This window comes from Blennius ocellaris (assembly GCF_963422515.1).
Source record: "Blennius ocellaris genome assembly, chromosome: 10".
Lineage (NCBI taxonomy): Eukaryota > Metazoa > Chordata > Actinopteri > Blenniiformes > Blenniidae > Blennius > Blennius ocellaris.
Genome location: NC_137659.1, coordinates 2,311,820 through 2,331,397, shown reverse-complemented (window position 1 = coordinate 2,331,397; position 19,578 = coordinate 2,311,820). Strand labels below are relative to the sequence as shown.

Genomic DNA, 19,578 nt, shown 5'->3' with positions numbered 1-19,578 from the left:
ACTCCCTAAAACCAACGCCATGTGAAGACTTGGGAGAACGACGGTGTTTCCATTAAGATCTAGAAGGTTGTCCAGACTCTCAGCAATTGAAAACACGGGACGTGTTCTGAAGGGAGCAGGAGAGAGGAAACCACAGACTGTGGAGACGCTCCGTCCTGAATCAAACATTTCCCTGTCAGGCTGCCACAGTCGGTCTCTTCAGGGTTCTGAAAGGAGAGCTGGTGCAGCAAAGCGTGACCAAGCCGATGTCCCAACTTTACTGGAACCTGCTGCTGCTGTCAGATTCTGCATGAGCACACAGTTTCGAGACGAGTGCCAATTTCCTGAGGGAGGATCGAAGTGAACACCAGCAGTCCACTGATTTGTTCATGTCTGCATTCTGCTCCTATTTCTATACTATACGAACGTCCCGGCTTTTCCGGATTGGAACGTCGCGCTAACGAACTGGAGTTATCAGAGCTAGGAAACATCAAAGCATCTATTTGTCTATCTGAGATACACAAAGAAGCAAGGGAGTCATTGGCCCTCAGACGCGAGAACAGAAGACCTTCACCAAAGTGTCACTGCCACATATTTTCTTTTATCCTGGCGAAAACGTCGAGCATAGTCGAGCCCACTTGGTATAAAAAAAAAGGCAAGCGGAGGCTCACGGACAGATTGACACACCATCTGAGGGATCGCTTGGCACCGTGTTAGAGAAGCGCTGAGCAGTTTATGAGTGTTAAAGACCGTCCGACATGGCTGAAAGGGCGGTGCAGTTTGTACCCAGGTCATTTCGTACCGCTGAGATCTTCAACCCAAGCAGGTCATTCCGTACCTGAATTAACCACCGTGTCATGCTTGATTACGTTCACAGCCCCATTGACACGTATTCAAACGAAAATGGCAACTTTTTTTTTGGGCGTTGACAACAATAACAAGGGACGATTCAGTGATACAGTAACCCTGTCATGATGGAGGACAGGGAAAAGGAGCTGACAGGTTCACGCCCTGCTTTTCTCTGTGTGCTTGTGCTACATAGCACCCACTAGTGGCCAGACAAGAAAACTACGGCGTTTCCGTGTGTACAGCGATTGTTTTGAAATCCTTGCCACCGAAAAGCAAATCTTTTGAACAACCACACCATTTTTAATTGCTCGTTGTCGGGCAAGCAGGCCTGATTGTGCTGGAGCTACGGGTTTTAGCATGCATGCTAACCAGTTAGCTTCAGTTTATGGAGGCTAGCCTTGGTCTCTCACGTCTAATCAAAAAAATGTGCGATTGACTCGTGAACAAAAAGACAAACTCTGAAATACAGGAACTCACTGCTGCCACTAACTAATATTGATAAAAAAAAAAAGGAAGCTAATTCTAGGGAGAGTAGTCATTTAGTGGTAAGATTATAGTAAGAGTGTATTATAAAATGGTGGAAGGACCAATCCTTCATCTCTGTACTATTCATATAAGTTTGGGTGTTTTGCCTTACTAGCCATGTAATACCACTTTGTACCACTAGGTGGTGCGGTGAGTGTCTCTGATTGCATTTCAAGTCATAAAACCAGAAGCAAAATCTCACACAAGCACAACAATCGAATGGGCGCTAAAGCTTTTAGCAATAACTAATGTGCAAACTCCGAAGAAGTGTGACTCACTACTGCCACCCACTGCCCGAAAGGTTCAAACTTAAACCTCTCAGGTGAACCGTCGGGTAGGAAATGACTCAACACGGCGGGAATGAAGTGTTCTGGGTACAAACTGACCTGTGTCCCAGTAAAATCACGAAGCAGCTCGTACACATGCACACTGATAATAGGGAGACGCACACTGTGAGCGGAGAGGAGGGAATGCGCTAAAGCGAGGGATTAGTAGGCCAGAGCACCCTTACCAAAAGGAGGAGGTGAGCTGTCAACCTGGAAGGGGCAAAAATCAAGACCTACAAGGACCCAAAACCAGATAAAATGAGTGAAAAAATAGTGAAGACATACACGAGCACAACACACTCCAGACAATGCAAAAAAAAGTGAAGGTGAACCAAAAGTATCTTTAAAGAAATCGTTCAGGTGATGAAACAAAGTGAAAGTCTGTGTCGAGGGTGTTGGGGTCGGGGGGGTGGGGGGGGGGGGGAGGGATTTGGATGAAATCGGGGCTTTGAATAGTGACTCCTAACAAACTGTTGCCACTGTGAGACAACATGACGCACCGGAGTCACTGCTCGGCTTCCCCAGCATTCCCAAGATGTCTGCATCAGTGGTCAGAACATCAGAAAGATCAACTAATGGTTCCTCAGACGGCTCTGCAAATGGGAGGAACAAAACAAAAACAGAAAAACAGAAAGAAAGAAAGAAAGAAAGAAAACCAAACGGTCACAAATCATAACTGATGATGGTGAGCGGACATGAGAGAATGATCTGGAACCATGTGGAAAATGATCCTGGATAAGTCGCCGCCTCTCGTTTACCGTGGAGCGCTTAACTGAGACTCTGGCAACATCTGGAAATCTTCCTCAAGAACAACTGGAGCTGCAGCTTCTTCTCATTTTGTTACCCACTTTTGTTTTTAAATTAGTCACAATTTTGGTTGCTGTAAAAGTGTTTTTAAATGTCAGATGGCAGAATAAGTAATTACATGTGGCGTTCCTCAGGGTTTGACACTGGGTCCACTGAAATTTTATGTTAATTTAGGTTCAGAGTTGCAATAATTTGTGAAGCAAGAACATCACAATTGTCTTTTATTGTTTGAATCTGTTGAGCTCTTTTATTCATAAGAAAATAAAATGAAGATTGTGCCATTGTGTGCAACTTTTTCACTATTTTCTCACATTTTAAAGAGAAAACATCAGACTGAATGTCAAAAAAAAATATTCAAAACTCAAAATAAGAGTTTTATACTCAAACATATTTTTTCTTCTGGATCTTCATTGAACAAAGCTTGACAAGTACCAGCTGTCCAATATAATCTGGCGAATCTAATTATTTGTGATGTCCCTGACAAACGTCTCGGGTCTTTGCCGGTACGTACGTGCTCCAGGTGTTCTGGTGGAAAGAGCCGCCGTGGAGGCGCTCAGCAGGGGGTCCGACGACGGGTCCAGAAATCTGGCGGCCGGGTGCTTCCTCTCCGCTTGGTTCTGTCCGTCTTCCAGCAAACCCGGCTTCACGCCCTGCTGTCGGCACTGCTTGCTTTTATCCAGCAGGTCTTTTCCAAAGAACGCCTCCTGAACACAGCAACAGCACAGAAAAGTGTTATTCAAGAATCAGAAGTCTTTAATGCCATTATTAAAAACGACAAAAATTAAAAATGCTGTTTGCTAAACTCTGTGGTCAGGTTGACCCAGGAGATGTAAAGTGGACATAAATATGTACTTTTAACTGCATTTAGTGGGAAATAGAAGGTGCAGCGCCTCGAGTTCTAAAACAAATCCTGAGTGTGGCTATAAAAGCCTTTATGGCTGAACTGTGTTCATCAAATATAAACGTTAAATTATGGACATCTACAATTTAAATAATTAAGTCAAAAAGTTAATTATTTTTTTTATTCAAATAAAAGTTCAGTTTCTAAAATTTTAAACAAATTGAGTCTGAGAGGAAAATGCTTTTCAGGGTTGCCGTTGACGACATGTGGGGGAAGCGCTTTAGAAAAGACTATAAAGACGGCATAAAGAAGCTTCTGCTCGCCACCAGCCAACGTCGCCGCCTCTTCCTCCCCAGTCCTCATCCTCCTCTTCCTCCTCCACATCACTCAAGGTGCAGCTGCAGTTCATTCATCGCCATGCCGAGGCATTAAAAACTCGACGCTTTGCTCGATCAATAATTAAAGAACTGTGCTTGGCTCCGTCGGACCTTTAGGTTAAGACCGAACCCCCCCCCCTCGTGCCGGCAGCACTTTTCAGGGATAAAGAGCGACAGTGACAGCTGCTGGCGGCTTAATGCACATTATATATCCATGTTTTAGTCAACGCAGGGTGACACCGAGATACCAGCGAGGGCCGACGAGCCCCGCGGTCGTCTCCGCTTAAAGCTTCGGAGTGTCACTTCTAGGAGGACGACAGGAGCCATCTAAAGAGGACGACCAGAGTCGAGCTCGGCCACAGAAGCTCTGGAAAACCTCCCGCAAGTGGTTCCCAGCCCATGTGCTCTGGATTCCTCAGCCCCCCGGGGTCTGAGCTGAGACCCTCTCATGAAGATACGGCATGACGTGCATGTAAGAGAGTCATCTGCATAACAATGCAACTAAAGCAGATTCACTATCGAGCAATGAAACACAGATTTTGGAAGCTAAAAGGTCATGATTTTTTTTTACTTGAATTTGAAGAAAACAGTTTAACAGTAATGTAGAAATCTTATCGATAAGAGCCAGAAGTCATAGGGCTCTTTTACCAGCGAGATTAGTGAAAGATTTTGACATGATGCTGCAAAGCAAAGAGTCACACATTATGACTCACTTCCACAAACTAACACTAGTGAAGAAATCACGTGAATTTCATGTTACAAGTCAAAAATCACTGCGGCTTCTTCACAATATTGTGTGACACAACAGTTTAAGGTATATGTACAACATTATTTTGTTATTCTGACATGCCAACAGTCATAATTCACTTAGCACAACGTCGCTAATTGCGCTACCGGGTTGACTGAATCAGAAAACCATAATCAATCCAACCATGAATTCAAACCTTTATGAAGAAATAATCCATCTGTACTAATCTGTTTCAATCTGCTTCCTCATTAAAAGCAGGCGTTTCATGTCAATAAACTACAAAAATAAATGATGAATTGGACGACGCAGTACAGTAGCGGCTTCCCCAGTGTCAGATCTGCTCGGCTCCTGCAGCCGAGACACCAACCTGCAGGTAGGTGGGAAACGCCTCCTCCAGTTTGGTCTTCTTCTTTCGGTAGCGCTTCTTAATTTTTTCCGGGACCTCCGGCCCGGGCGGCGTCTCGTCCACCGGCGTGTCGGGCAGCGCTTCAGGCCACCCTGCTGCAGAGACATGAAGACCTTCAGACTCTCTCCCCCCCCCACCTTCACTCCCCCTTCATTGAGAGAAAATCTCAGGAGGAGCACTGACCTTCGTCTTTCCCCGCCGGATGTTCCGACACGGAGCCGGACGAGTCCTTCCTGCAGAGCGAGCGCTTGGCTTTGCCCGGACCCTGTCCCGGACGGCTCCTCTGGCGCACCATGAACCCACCGATGCCTTGAGAAATTACAAATGTATTCTCATTGGAAAACACAAAAACCCACAAACGTCTTTGTTCCAGACAGCAGGAAACATCAGCGGCAGCTCTCAGGCGGACTCAGCTGCTCGTTATTTTAATGTAAATGAAGTGAACTGCACGCGAGTGCGTTGTGTGTTTTGCGTTCGGCTTGTGTCACGAAGCTCGGCGTTCGTAATGAACCGAGGTGTTTTTCCTTGCAGCGGACTCGGCTCTCTGAGCGCCGGCCCAGCATGCACTGCACCATTTCACGCTTCGGAGGAGCTGTCTCCTTCCATCAGGTGCCCTTACCCGGCCGGTACGGTTTCCTCTTCCTCTTCTTGCCGCCGTCGGCCCCCTTGGAGTCGTCCTCGACCGGCTCCCGCTCCAGGCTGGAGTCCGACTTGGCCTCGCAGTCGAGCAGCTCGGCCTCTGCGAGGGGAGAGAGAGCGCTGGTGGTGAGTGACGGCCGGGTGCACGTCTGAACCCGCTCCTCCTGACGACTACGTCTATTTACATCCTCTCAACAATAACCCGTTGGCTTCTTTTTCCAACTAATCACATTATTTAACATCCTGTAAAGTCTCAACTCTCACCAGAAGAGTTGAGGAAATGCCCAACCCTCGTCTGACGGAAAACGACACAGATTTTCAGCTAATTCACATTTAACATTTTAACTCATCGAGCAGATCCAAACGTGAAACAACAGAGTGCTTCAACAAAGAACAATGTTTAGTTGGACGTATGAGATTAAGTCTGTGAAGTGTATTGTGTGTTCTGTTAGAATAGGGGTTTTGGTCTGGCATTATTTTAGACAGCCCAGTCAGGTGAGGGGGTCCTCGTGTTACATCCGGGTGAATGGAGTTTTTTTCTGATAATAATAATAAGACGGTAGTGAACTCCTCGTTACATGTTGAATGCGTTCGTGAAGAAGTAAGTCCTTAATAGTCATCAAGCCTACAAGAGTTCATATTCAGCGTTTAGGTCGGTAGATGTGTGTTTGGTAACAGTTCTGTGTCATTTAGCTCGGATGTGAATGACGCTAATGCTAATCGGCTAGCTCTGTCTGCACGTGTGTGACACTATAGGGGATTTACTTCCAGTTTATGGAGTATTATTACCACCGGTTATTGATTTGTACATTCTTTATGTGTTACAGAAAACCAATCATCATTCATTCTACATTCTGCATCGTTCTCCAGTTGTTCATTCTCCGATCGTTATCACATTCACTTATTCACTATTCGTCGGGACTCCACGTGCTGTACCGCCAACCGACTCAACACCCGGTGTCTGTTTCTGCTCTCTGACCGGAGTAGTCGTCCTGGATAAAGTGGTCCCAGCATCATAGTCAGTCACAAGCGCATAACCGTCAATACTGAGATTAAGTCAATAGGCCCGAACGACAGATCCAAAAATAGGTGAGACAACGAGACCAAGAAAGCGAAATTAAACTGCTTTCTGCTCTTTAACCTTTACTGCCAGTTAAAGAATCGTGACGTTGGAGTACCTCGGTGGTCCTCCATGTCTTCGTCCCGGGACAGCTCGCACAGGGGGTCGACGGGGGGCTGCAGCACGGCCACGCTGTTCTGGTTGATGATCTTCAGCTTGAGCTTGGGTTTGGGTTTCCTGCGCCGCGACGCAGTGGCCGAGAGGCTCTGGAGCTGACAGAGGCCGGACTCCGTCAAACACACGCCGTCCTGGGTGTAGGTCCTCGACAGGTCTGAAGGAAGCAGCGCCAAACCGGTCAGAGCAAGTGGGGAAAATTATCCACAACTGCATTTGTGGTCAGTTGGATAAGACCAAATTGGATTGATGCTACTACTACTAAAAAAAAAAAAAAAAAAAAAAGGCTCACGAAATCTACGCATTGTCAATTCGGACCCTTTTATTCTGAGGAAGTTATCGGGAAACTCAAAGTTATGTTTTCATCAGTAGAATACACCCGCTATGTTTTCATTTACACTCAAAAAGAGGCGGCCATATTGCTTTCCCACCTCTTTTATCAGGAAGCGACGGCATCCGATGGAACTCACCGATCTCCCTGGCCTTCGTGACGATCTGCGTCATCATGAGCGGCTCGGGGGCGTCTCTGCTCTTGGTCAGAACTGTCACGGACACATTCAAACAAGCACGGGGGGGTCAAAGGTCAGCCGTGATTACAGGACGAGTTCAAGAGCGGGAGGACGGTGCGGGCTCCCACCTTTAGTGCTTTTGAAGGTTCGGCACATTGTGCAGTCGAAGCTGCTCTCTGCGGCTTTTTCCACGTCTTCCTCCGAGTGCAGGCTCTGACAGGAGGCGTGAAACCATCTGGAAACACATGAAGGGACACACACACCGTTACTTGTCTGCTTGTCTGGAGTACAAATGCTAATCTTTGTTGATAGATCAGCTTTTTTGTCAAGTAACATGCAAGTAAAAATGCCTCCCAATGCCCCAAGAAAACACAAAGAAATAAATATGTGCACATGCACACATTAAAATAATACAAGCAATAAGCCTGAATGTTGGTTGATCCAAACTTCTCCAATTCAACAATGTCATGACAGGTTTTGAAAGAAGAATAATACACATTTGTTTTTCACAAAGCAAATATCATGATAAAAGCTAATATATCAAATCCAGCCCAATGTTTGCTTTGTTGGTTTCTAGATATAGTTCTAAAACTTTAAATGTGTCAGTGAAATAAAATAAATAAATAAATAAATTGAAACGGCCACAAAAAAATAGAAAAGAGAAGGAGACAAAATGTACACGTTTGGTTTGATATTTACACAAAACGGCAAATTAAAAGAAGCTGATTTCAATCAGCCACAAGTCAATTTGATTAATTTCACCACAATCTGTGAAATCTTTTCTCCAAACTGCACAAAAGAAATGTTCACCTTTTAAAATGCACTCAAGCAGTAGATTAGACAATACATTGCCGATAAACATGATCCATTATGGTGATTTTGCTGGACTCTTGACTGGTTTCCAGTGTTTGCTGGTATTTCCTCGCGGCTCACCTGTCACACTGCCGGCACTGCACGATGATGGTGCCCTCGCTGTAGTCCAGCAGGCACACCGGACACGTCACCAGGCTGGCGCAGGGGGCACACTGCGTGTAATTATTCTGCCAGTCGCACCTCAGGCCCGGCGTGGTGGCTCCACACTGCGTACACGACACACACCTGCAGGGGGCCGCAAGCGCAGAGGTCAGTCAGCACAGAGCACCCATTATCCACTTCCTCTTTATTGACAGATTTAGTCATTAATCGTGTCTGCGGACGTATTTATTCGGCCGTTCGTACCACTTGCACTTCCAGCTGTCCTTGGGGACGTTCTGCAGCGGCGGGTCCAGGCAGTACGTGTGGTAGCTGATGTCGCAGTCGTCGCACAGCAGCAGGCGCCCGGGGTCGGTGGCCTGACCGCACGCCTCGCACACCGTGCACTCCAGACAGCGCCAGCCTTTACTCAGAACCACCTTGTTGATCTGGATGAAGAAGAAGAAGAAGAAGAGCCCGGGGCTGGAGCGTCACCGCGGCCATGTCCGGGGTGTCTGTGCGAGTCGGCGGAGCGACGTACCTTTATCCCCACGCAGAAGGGATGGTAGCACTGGCCGCACTGGGCGCAGGCCAGGAGACGACCCTCCGCGCCCAGACCGAAGCTCCCGCACACCACACACATGTCCTACGGGCACGAGCAGACGCAATTTACCCAGTTAATACAAGTGGGGCTGCAGGAGGACGAGAGCTTACAGGAGCTGCCACAAGAATTAATGGAGCTTTATTTTTGCAAGAAAAAAACAAAACGCATGTGCAAAAGAATACAAAAAAAAAAATGAAGAAGAAGAAGAACCTGTTTGAGCGTGAAGTTGTCGTTGCTGGAGAAAATGACCACCGTGTTGTGCATGGCGTTCTCCTCCTCCTCCTTGATGGGGTACGGACTCTCTATGGTGGTGAGCTGCAAACCAGGACGGACACACACACGTTCAGTTTATCATCCGCGGCAGCGTCCGGTGGAAAACCACAGAAATTAATGACTGGCTTCTAATAAACCAATATAACATTATGGAACAGATTGGAATGTAGAAATCTCAGTCCAATAATATGAAAAGAAAAAAAAAAAAAGTGATTTACCAATTATATACCTTTAAACAAAAGGCTACAAATTTTACGTAAATATTATTGGGTAAAATAAAGTAAATCTCAAAACTTTACTAAAAATGAAATATAAAAAAATGCAAACAAATTATCCAGTGAAATAAATTGGGCTTAAGTCCTAAGAAGTGAAATAAAAGTTTCATTATAACACTTAATAAAAATGTAAGAAAAAATATACAAACAAATTAAAAGCCAACAAAATAAATAAAAATTCTAAATTAGCAACGGGGTGTAAATAAATACTACATTATATAACGATCCTCAAATAAATTTAAAAAAAAGAAAAAAGGCAAAATATTACAAAATAAATGAAAAAATATACAGATGAGGTAAACAAATACACTTAAAAAAAATATTTGAAAAAAGAAATCGAAAATAATATGAAATAAACTATGAAATATATTAATCTTCAAGTAAATAAATATTACACAAAATACAATAAAAAGTGAAAAAAATAGAAGCTAAAACAGAATAAACAAAAATTGTGACTTCTAAAATAAAAAAAATAAAAGCAAATACATACTAATGACTTAAATCATTAAATGTAGAAAATAAAACAATCAAAATAAAATATAATACATAAATGACAAACACTGGCCTCCACTCAATTCAGAAAATTTTTTGTAACAAAAAAGTTGGAGGAAGTGAATTGTCTCGACTGTAAACGTCGCGTACCCCCGGGTTGATGCTGGGACTCACGCCGTTCTTCCCTCTGGCTCGACCGCGTCCAGCCCGGCCCGAGAGGCCGGCGCCGCGGGGCCTCCTCCTCCCGGGGAACCCGGACCCTCGACCCTGAGGAGGAGAGGTCAGATCAGAGATCTTATCCGGCTTCTTCCCACCGAGACGGCGTCGCGAACAAGACGTCTTTCCACCACTTCAATCTGCATTCAAATGAACTTTAGAGTTCCCCAAAATTTGGATTCATTTAGATAATCGCGTGTGTAAATTTGATAAGAACGATCAGATCAAAAGGTTGAAGATCTAAAAAAAATAAATTATCTTGTGATTTAATGAAAATCTATGCGACTGTATGTCGACACCGCCTGATCTGACTGAGACGGTTTTACAGGTAAAATCAAAAGGGAAAGAAATCTAAAAACCACTCCATTATTGGTGGAAAGACAGACATTTACAAGAAGAAAAATAACTTGAGACGACGCACGCTGATGCAGGGAAACGTCCAATCAGCATATAAAGGACTGTAAAATCCTTTCTGCCACAGTATTTCTCTTCAGCAGAACTTCAACGTGCAGAAATAAACACCTTTGCAGCTAAATAAACTTCAAAAAAACCTTAAAAACCTTTGTGGATTTTATGTTTTTGCTCACTTTTTGTGCTATCAGTAACCATTTATAGAAAGTAAAAATCTTAAAACCCTGGCTGGAAATCTACTTTTAACTCTAATCCTAATTGAAAATGTATTTATTTATTTATTTAAAGATGAAGGCTGCAAATCTAGTCTCTCTGTAGGAGTATGTCATGTTAATCAGAGGAAACTTCTCTGCTGTGGCCTTCAGCAAGAAGAACAAAAAATTGAATAAAAAATCAAGCTGCTTATTGCCCCTTCAGCTCGATCATCATTTCTACACCCCAAAATTGCCCCCTTCCATCTAAACCTGCACAGAATCACAGTCCAACGAGGAGCTGGACAAACCAGTCTGAAAACCAAGTATTAGTGCTGATTTTTCCTCTCCTGAAGCTTCTAAATTAATCTTTGGTTGAACGAATCCCTGCATTCCAGCGATTGGACATTTGGAGGTTTTCTGAAGAACCGTCCTTCAAAAATGTGCTTAATTATCAGAGCACCAAGCTGCTGCTGTGACACAAATCCAAAGTTTGGCTTTAACTTACCAACCTTGCATGGCTGTATTTTATTTAATTTAATTAGTTTTATTGTTTTTTATGATGGACGTCATACCTGATCAGGTTTAAAGCGTATATGCAAATGTTACAAAATACAAAATGTTCTGTAATTTGATCATTTTAAACCTTTTTTTCTAACAGTTTTAATGTTTTACGGTAGATTTTTTATCACATATTAGTAGTATTTGCCAAAATAACAGTATTGATTTTTTTTTTTTACTGAAATCTTTATAAATCACAAACTGTGATTTTAAACGAGCGCAAAACTTCAGCATTTTTCTCTTTTTAAAGTAATAATTTGGCAAATGTTAAATTAATAACTATTACTGAAGTGAGAGTAATGTAATACTGAAAATAATCCAGCTAAAGGCCTGTTTCTCTTCATGAGATGATCACATTTGAAAGCCTTCAGCTCTCAAGAGGTGAAAATCGTTTTAAAAATCAAATTAAAACGTGAATATTGTGCAATGAGCCAGTAGTCACGTCTTTAAACGATAACGATGGAAGTAAAACTGTGCCATCAGATTCTGAATTCGAATTTGTAACTTTGAATTTTTTTTTTTTACCATCGAAATCAGACTCGGAATTTTAAAAGCTGTCGGATTTCAAGTACGTATCTTTTTTTTGCTTCTGATTTTTTTTTTACATCTAAAAAATTCAGTGTGTAAAAATTCAATGTGTCTAAAAATTCCGCTGTAAAAAAAAATTCAGCTGCAAAAAAAAAAACAGCTGCAAAAACAAATTCAGCTGAATTTTTCGCAGCTGAATATGTTTTTGCGGCTGAATTTTTAGACACATTGAATTTTTACACACTGAATATTTTTAGATTTTTAAAAAAAATCAGAAGCAAAAAAAAAAAGATACGTACTTGAAATTCGACAGCTTTTAAAATTCAAAGTCTGATTTCGATGGTAAAAAAATTCAGAATTACAAATATACTATATAACCTGATTGCACTGAAGCTTTCAAAGTCATCCTCTTTATCATTTGGAATATCTTGCTGACAAACAATGAAAATATCCCACTGGCTCACGACGAGACGATAAAATACGGCGAGACCTCTGGGCGAGGGGACGCCCCGTACTTGAAAGGGCGAATCGGCAAAACGGACACGTTTCTAACCGATAACACGTGTAAGTGAGCGGACGACGTGCCAAACGCAGCCATCGGACCGCTTTTCCTGGCAAATTTCCAACCGAGCGGATCCCGAAACAGCCAAAGTGCTCCAAGTGTCCTGATGTCGGCCATCTTTGATTTCTCTACCTGGCCGGCAGTGGTCAGATTTGTCTCTTTTTTTTTTAATGGCGCTTGTCACTTGGATCCCTACGTCAGGAGTTTTATTGTTAATATGGCAACACATGCTTAAAAAAAAACACAAAAACAAAGAAATGTGTGCCTCCTTTAAGCAGTAGAAATCAATCTCCCGCCTTCATTTGGCCCCTGCCGCTTGCCGTAGCGATGCGAGTGCGGGCTAACGCCGGCCACCCTGCTAAACACACGAGGGGCCAATTCGGAGGGCGGCTCCGGTTATTTACCACTCTGATGCTCCAGCCGGGGCTGCCGGAGTACTGCCTGGTCTTTGGGATGTCCCACCCCTCGGGCTGGTCTGGTGACCAGGACAAGGGTGAGCTCACACTGCTATGGGGGCTCCATGCACCCTAAGGTAAGGGAGGGTTGGGTGGGTGGGTGAGAGAGTGAGAGAGGAGGGAGGAGGAGGAGGAGGGCGACAAAATGCAGCAACTTAAAAACAAAGCCAGCGAAGAAACAAAACATCCAAAGGAAAAGATGTTAGAGAAAAGCGGTGAGCTTCGGTTTGTAAAACTCCTCTGGCTCGGCACTAAGAGCTATTTTCAGTTTGTTTTAACAATCACAAAAGTATAACACAGAGTTATGTTGATGAATTTGGATTTTTTTTTAAATGAGAAAGTTAGTTAGTTATTTGATTTCTGGTTAAAAGTTCTGAATTAACTGACAAACGACTGGTTGGTTGGCCAGAATTTTTAAGATACGACAAATTGGGTGAAGATTAGACATGACGAGGTTCCGGAAATACCTCTGAAAATACTATTTCTGTAAATATTAGCTTATATACTGAGGTTTTTGTGAAGTTTAATTTGTTTAGCTAATACACAACGAGCTGGCTCGCCAATGAAGTTCATTTTCTGCACATGTCAAAGAATATCAAGCAAATAAAAAATGTAATGGGTTAACAATAGATTTTTAAATGTGCCAAAATAAAATAAAAAAAAAGCCCATAATTTTCTACCACTGTATGAACAGTACAATCGTACAAATTTGAATTTAGTTGTATATTTTAGTTTTGTGATGTTTCTACTTATCCAAGCTCTTTTGTTTCAGCTTTGGTTGCTGAAAAAGATTCATGTAGATACGAAATATTACAAAACTGAAATTAACTTACTGAATCTTAATTATAACGATAATAAAATCTGAAAATCCACAACGGAACGTCACAATTTAAACCTATTTTGTTTGACGATTTATACAAATATAAACACAATAAAGAATTTTTTTTTTTTTGCGTTTTTAAAAAAAATCAAACATTAGATTGACTGAAAAAAAAAACAATTATCCTGTATACAAAATCTGATGCATAATAAGCAAATTATTTCAGATATTTCAATCTCTTAAGGGAATTTTTTTTTTTTTTTAATGAAAAGCAGCAAACAGACCACAATAAAGTGATTATTCTGTGTTAAAGTCGACACTTCCATGCACGGTAGTTATAGCGGTTTGTCATCGTCTCGTTGGAGAAGCCGGGTTAGTTAACGCTCAAGCAGGGAAAAACATCCAGCAGGTAAAGAGATGCTGCTGATCCGCAGAAAGGCAAACTAAAGAGAAGCAGTAGATTTCCTCAGGCGATCGCTAACAAATTAGTTTTGAGCGGCAAAATGCTGGTTTGAGACGTTTTAAGAGGAAAGGACAACATGTTGCACGAGTCTCCCCGCGCCACGGCGTCGCTCGTAATTTGAAATCCCGCTCGCCGCCTTTCGACGGCCGTATATATTCAGAGTCTGCCGTCGTCTGCAGACGCTGAGACAACATTGTGAGGAGATTAAACCATTCGTCAGTGACTCACCGTGGCGGAGATAAATAAGAAGGATGGGGTGATGATGAACAGAACTTATCAACATGATAACAGAGGACGGATGACGTGGACGTGGACGTGAAGAGATGACCGGGGGAAGAATACGGTGGAATCTAAGGATGAAACCGCTCTGGAAAAACAACTGGAATCGTCCTCCCCCACCCGACGTTTAAGAAGGGAAACATAAAACCGACTTGCGTAAAGTGGAAAGCCTAAAGCCCAAAACGTAATCCGGTGAGTGCTACACTTTTCATTTAAATAAATCACAGGGAATAAGTGGCGAAGCTGTTAAAAAGAAGAATTTTTTTTTTTTTTACCCCCCAAAAGTGATCGGTACCGAGGCTGTAAGACACCAAAGCTCACGATGAGACGGAGCATCACTCGCGACTATGGACACGACTAAAACCAACACATGTCCTGCGGGGTTTTTAAAACGTGTGAATCATCAAAAACCTTTCATCCTCTCGGAATCAAGACGTTCTCAACCATATGTTTCTCCCTCCTCGGAGGCTCCCTACAGATCAAACGTCAACAACCTCGGAGGAGCGAAGCCTCGGGCCTCGCCTGTGATCTCTGGCGATCCCCTCCAGGGGGTCCTGAACCCACAGGTTGGGAGAAACTGAGCCAAATGATGAAAAGGCCAAAGTGTATGACATCATCATGACAAGATCTAAACATAACAACAACAAAAATAACCCCTCCTCTTTAAATGGCAAAGTTAATTCATACAAAAAGAAGTGTGTAAAGCTGAAAATGTGATCTGTCGGCAGTTTTTCCCACAATAAGAGAGCAAAATTGGATTTGTTTCCATCTTTCCGTCGTCTTTAACGTTGCCCATGCAGGTCAATCGCTTTCGGCTTTTGATGGGAAATAAATAATAAATTCTATATATAATATATAAACTCTGTTTTCAAAGACAATACGCCCAATAAGTGCGTCAATCAGGAATTCCAAGTCCCAACGAAGAGCAAACAGCCACAATCACAGAGAAACCCGCAGCACAAATTCCACTAAGAACCATATTAGTCATGTTAACTTACTTTTTTATGAAGAACCCCAGTCAAATAATTAAATGTTAAAAAATATAGAAATATATACTTCAAAGAAGGGTTTACTACAAAGTAGGAAAATACTTCAATCTTAATTAAATCAGATTTTTTGGGATTAATTACTAGTAATATAAAGTATTTCACATTTTTACACCCACAAAGGAGTTGAACCTGTCGGGACAAGTGGAGGGACAAAAAACAAAAAAAAAAGAAAACTTTGATATGAAGGATATTAATATGAAGCAATGTTTCCTTTTAGACACAGTTTGGGAGCAGATCAAATGACTGAATGAGTGAATTAAAAATCCTTCTGATATCTCAAACTATTGCAAAGCCAAATAGTAAAAGCATTTTTTTTTAAGAGAGGATAAAGTGTTTTATGACCCATCTTTACCATAAAAAAAAAAAAGTTAAAAAATCGATATTTTCTGTATTTTAAAACTGTGGCTCTCAAAGTGCTTATGTCTACAACCAGAGAGAGAAAACTCTAATTTAGCCGGCAGGGTAGAAGTCAATAAGAATATCACTAAACTACGATGTTCACAATATTGGATTTACTTTTACAGCAGACTAGAAGCCACCTTTGCTCGTGTCCGCTATAAGAAAGAGGTTGCACTTATTTGACCAGCAGGATGAAGAATGAATGAAAAGAATTGTTAAATATTGAAAAAAAAAAAAAATACTTTGGTTAAACTTCTATTTCCTCAGAGAGGATTGAGTGTTTTCTGGTCCAACTGTGTTATTTTCTTTGAATGAGCTTACGTTTCCAGTACTGGAGTTTTTGAAACTCAATTAAAAAAAATTATCTGTGAGGTTTCTTAACTCTTTCTAACAGTACGATGAAGGGAGCTCTTCCGGTTCTCGGGACCTAAACGCTGCAAACACGAGCGCTTGAAAAGTGTTTCAGACTTTAAAGAAAGTCCCCGGTGCCTTCACGATACGGTCAGAAATGACAGCGGGTCGACAGCAGTGTGGCGCCGCCGCCGCCGGGACTTGTACCTGTTTCACTCTCGGCCTCCCGGGAGAAAACTTCCTCTTGGTGATGGCGGGCTTCCCCATGCCGATCTTGGGCGTGAAAGGGATGAGGGTGTTGGTGGGCACCACGCTGCTGCTGCGCTCGCTCAGTGAGGGCGCATCTCTGAGGGGTAGGGGTAGGGGTAGGGCCCGGGCCAGAGGGGAAGGGTAGGAGGAGGAGGAGGAGGAAGAAGAGGAGGAGGAGGAGGAGGACGAGACCATCTCCGCCAGTCGCTCCACGGATGTCTTGAAGGGTTTCTCCTCTGGAGACGAGCCGGAGAAGGACAGGCTGGGCTGGGTCTCCGGCGTCGTGTCCATTTCCTCCGGTGTGCCGGCGGCCGGGGGTTTAACAGTCTCTGCCGGGTCCCCGTGGAAGACGCCCTCCGTCCTCTCCGGGTCAAGTTCTGTGGGGGCCGATTCCAGGGGCGAGGCCCTGGCGACGTCCACGCTGGAAGGCTGGGGTAGCGGCGTTTCTGTGGGTTGGTCCGTGAAGGGTACTGAAGCAGTACTCGGTTCTTTGGTGGTTGAGATGATGGCCATAAGATCCTTTGTGCTGGGGGCGACCGGGCCCGGCTGGGGGCCGGCCTCGCTGTCTGCTGGTTGGATTTGGAACGTGGCGTCCTGCGCTTGTAGTGCTTCCGTCGGGCGCTGGGCTGGAGGCGACTCGGTGGCGGGAGCCGGCGAGGACGCGGGGCTCTCTGGAGAGCCGGGGGCGGCTCGGGCCGCTGGCTGCGTTTCTGTGGGACCAAAAGCCAAAAAAAAACAAATGTAAACAGAATTATCAGGTCAACTTCGAGGTGAACAGGTGGAATCAGAGTCTGTACTTACTCTGTATTTATAACAACTTTGATTTTACGTCATTTTCGCAATTTCCTTCAAAATCTAAAAGTTTTTAATTATTTTAAACTCAACCCACAACAGGTATAAAGTGTCCCATCTATTGCAACCGGCTACTAAAGACGTTAATCAAATATGGTTTTTACTGAAATAATCACAATCGCAATCATCTTTAACCCCAAAAATGCGATTAGTGATGTCAGTGAAACACTGGTGTTGATAATCTGAGTTACAGTCGATGTAAAACACAGTAAAGCAAAACAAACACATGCACACGATGTGGAAACGGTCCGACTTCACAGACCTGGTTCAAATTCAGCTGCATTTCTGCTGTCACATGTTTCAGTAACCTGCGTCTCCATCGTTTCCGAGCCCACCGGGGATTCTGAAAGAGATCAAATGTGAGGGTTAAAGACGGGACGTGTGCTTCTGTTAACATCGAATCTGGAGAGGAAATAGAACTTAAGGTTACTCGTGTTGAAGAGCTTCTCTGCATCCGAGCTAAACTAAAATGTATAGGTTTGGTTATTTATAGATCGGTAATGGGGTCTTTCCACTGGCATGTGCTCGCCTCGCCTCGGGTTTTGAGGCTTTTCCATTACGAGTTAGTATCTGGATACCGGGCACTTTTGTAGGACCTGCTTGACTGAGGATCCATGTGAGCGACGGTGAGCCGATGATGTGACGTCGACAGACGACAGGCTACCGATTGGCCGCAAGGACACAGATGAGTCAGCAGAGCGACTGTTTCACAAGAGTTAAAAATACTTTGTTTATCCCGCTTATTTCATAAAACCCAATCAAAACAAGAGGATGCACTGAACCCCACCCCGTGGCGGAACGATGAGGCACAGAGATTTCTTTGTCTGGTGGCGGAGCTGGACAGATCACCAGGAGGTCTCCGATCTCATGGCCACCCATGGTTACCAACGGTGTTTCGGATTAACCGGTCACCCTGCTAACTGGTGACCGGCTCCCTCGACGTTCCCCTGTCACAGCACATGTTAAAAACCTGACCTACCTCTACAACTGTCCCGGCGAACGCCGTTTAACCGCATTTCCATTCAAGTTTAAAGTGGCATGCCGTTCGTTTGCCTTATTTTAACATCAGCTGCGACCAACAGCTGGTGGCAGAATTCAGTTAATACCAGCTAACGGGGGGAACCAGTTGAACCGAAACACCAGACAGTGAGGCACATCTCTGATAATCAAGCATGATCGTCACACAATCCGCATTCTGCGATAACAACAACTTGAGCCGATATTGAACAGTGTCGGAGCTCCACCCTCCTGAATGCACGCTCAGCGATACAGATTCTATCGGGCGTATCAGCAAAACGGGAGTTGAGGCGAGGCGAGAGAGAACGGTGTCCTGGAACAGCACCAGAAGGGGCTGAAACTGGATAACTGAGAACCACTGGATTAGAGCAACAAGGACGAGGATTTCCTACATGCTGGCTTAAAGCCAGGTGCCCCCCCCCCCCCCCCCCCCCCCCCATCCTCCAATAGCTGTATGATGTGTGCACCCCTTCTCTTAAGCCAAGTGATGTATCATCCCACCGCCCCTCTTCTCTTTAGCCCTGTGATACCACCCCCCCCCCCCTTTGGTTGTGTGATACGCCCCCCCCGTGCCCCCATCACCGCCATCAGGGTGGTATGAATGGCACTAGTCATGCTGGACTCCCTCACAGCCTCCGACGACACAGACAGGCCAGTCTTAAGGAGGCGCTCTCCGTTTCCAGTCCACACGTTCCCACGTCACGCCGACCCCGGCTCACGCGTGCACCTGCTCGCCGGCGCTGCCAGGAGGGGGGGGGGGGGGGGGGGGGGGGTGTCACATGGCGGGGCCTGTGTGCTCGCAGGTGCTCATCCGGTGCCGGCGCCAGCAGCTCAATCAGGGAGAGCCGAGTCTCCCCCAGCCATGGGCTATTAACCCCGGCCCGCCGCGCATTCACATGCGAGCCGCCGCTTCCTGCGGCTTCCTACAGTGAATGAGGTTGACGCCTCGGATAAAGACGGCGCTTTGATGGGGGCGGAGGAGCGGCGGAGTCGGTCTGACCTGCGCTCCCCTCAGCATCTGTCGGGAGAGTCACTGTAAGGCTCTTTAACCCTTCGCAGCCCGCCGACTCAAAGCCCGGCAGAGCGAGTCGAATCAACGCAGCTTCAAAGTGGAGACGCTTAAATGTAAACGCCGTGTGAATATGTGCGAGTATTTTATCTCTGCTGAACTGCCTGATTAATGTGATCAACTAAAGGCATTATTTAAGGTTGTTTTTAATTTTTTTCATTGATTTTAAATCAATTCACAAAAACTGTATGATTAATCATTTCTTGTGCCATTTGTTGATATGCTTAATTATATTGCGATAATGATGAATTTGCACTATTGTGCAGGTCTG

At 44.3% G+C, this 19,578-nt stretch overlaps 1 protein-coding gene across 1 annotated transcript in view; it reads right to left on the bottom strand.

Annotated features, from left to right (window-relative positions):
• kmt2cb (lysine (K)-specific methyltransferase 2Cb) overlaps positions 1–19,578 on the bottom strand; it is an 81,999-nt gene that overhangs the window by 28,060 nt on the left and 34,361 nt on the right. Inside the window, exons 13-29 of the mRNA XM_080503754.1 lie at positions 17,484–17,564; positions 16,328–17,079; positions 12,709–12,831; positions 9,986–10,102; positions 9,006–9,110; positions 8,733–8,837; positions 8,459–8,640; positions 8,174–8,338; positions 7,369–7,475; positions 7,202–7,273; positions 6,676–6,888; positions 5,478–5,597; positions 5,042–5,167; positions 4,820–4,953; positions 2,998–3,190; positions 2,180–2,272; positions 1,865–1,912 (exon numbers count right to left, since the gene is read on the bottom strand). Coding sequence (XP_080359880.1) covers positions 1,865–1,912; positions 2,180–2,272; positions 2,998–3,190; positions 4,820–4,953; positions 5,042–5,167; positions 5,478–5,597; positions 6,676–6,888; positions 7,202–7,273; positions 7,369–7,475; positions 8,174–8,338; positions 8,459–8,640; positions 8,733–8,837; positions 9,006–9,110; positions 9,986–10,102; positions 12,709–12,831; positions 16,328–17,079; positions 17,484–17,564 — 2,736 coding nt within the window. The remainder of the gene's footprint in view (positions 1–1,864; positions 1,913–2,179; positions 2,273–2,997; positions 3,191–4,819; positions 4,954–5,041; positions 5,168–5,477; positions 5,598–6,675; positions 6,889–7,201; positions 7,274–7,368; positions 7,476–8,173; positions 8,339–8,458; positions 8,641–8,732; positions 8,838–9,005; positions 9,111–9,985; positions 10,103–12,708; positions 12,832–16,327; positions 17,080–17,483; positions 17,565–19,578) is intronic.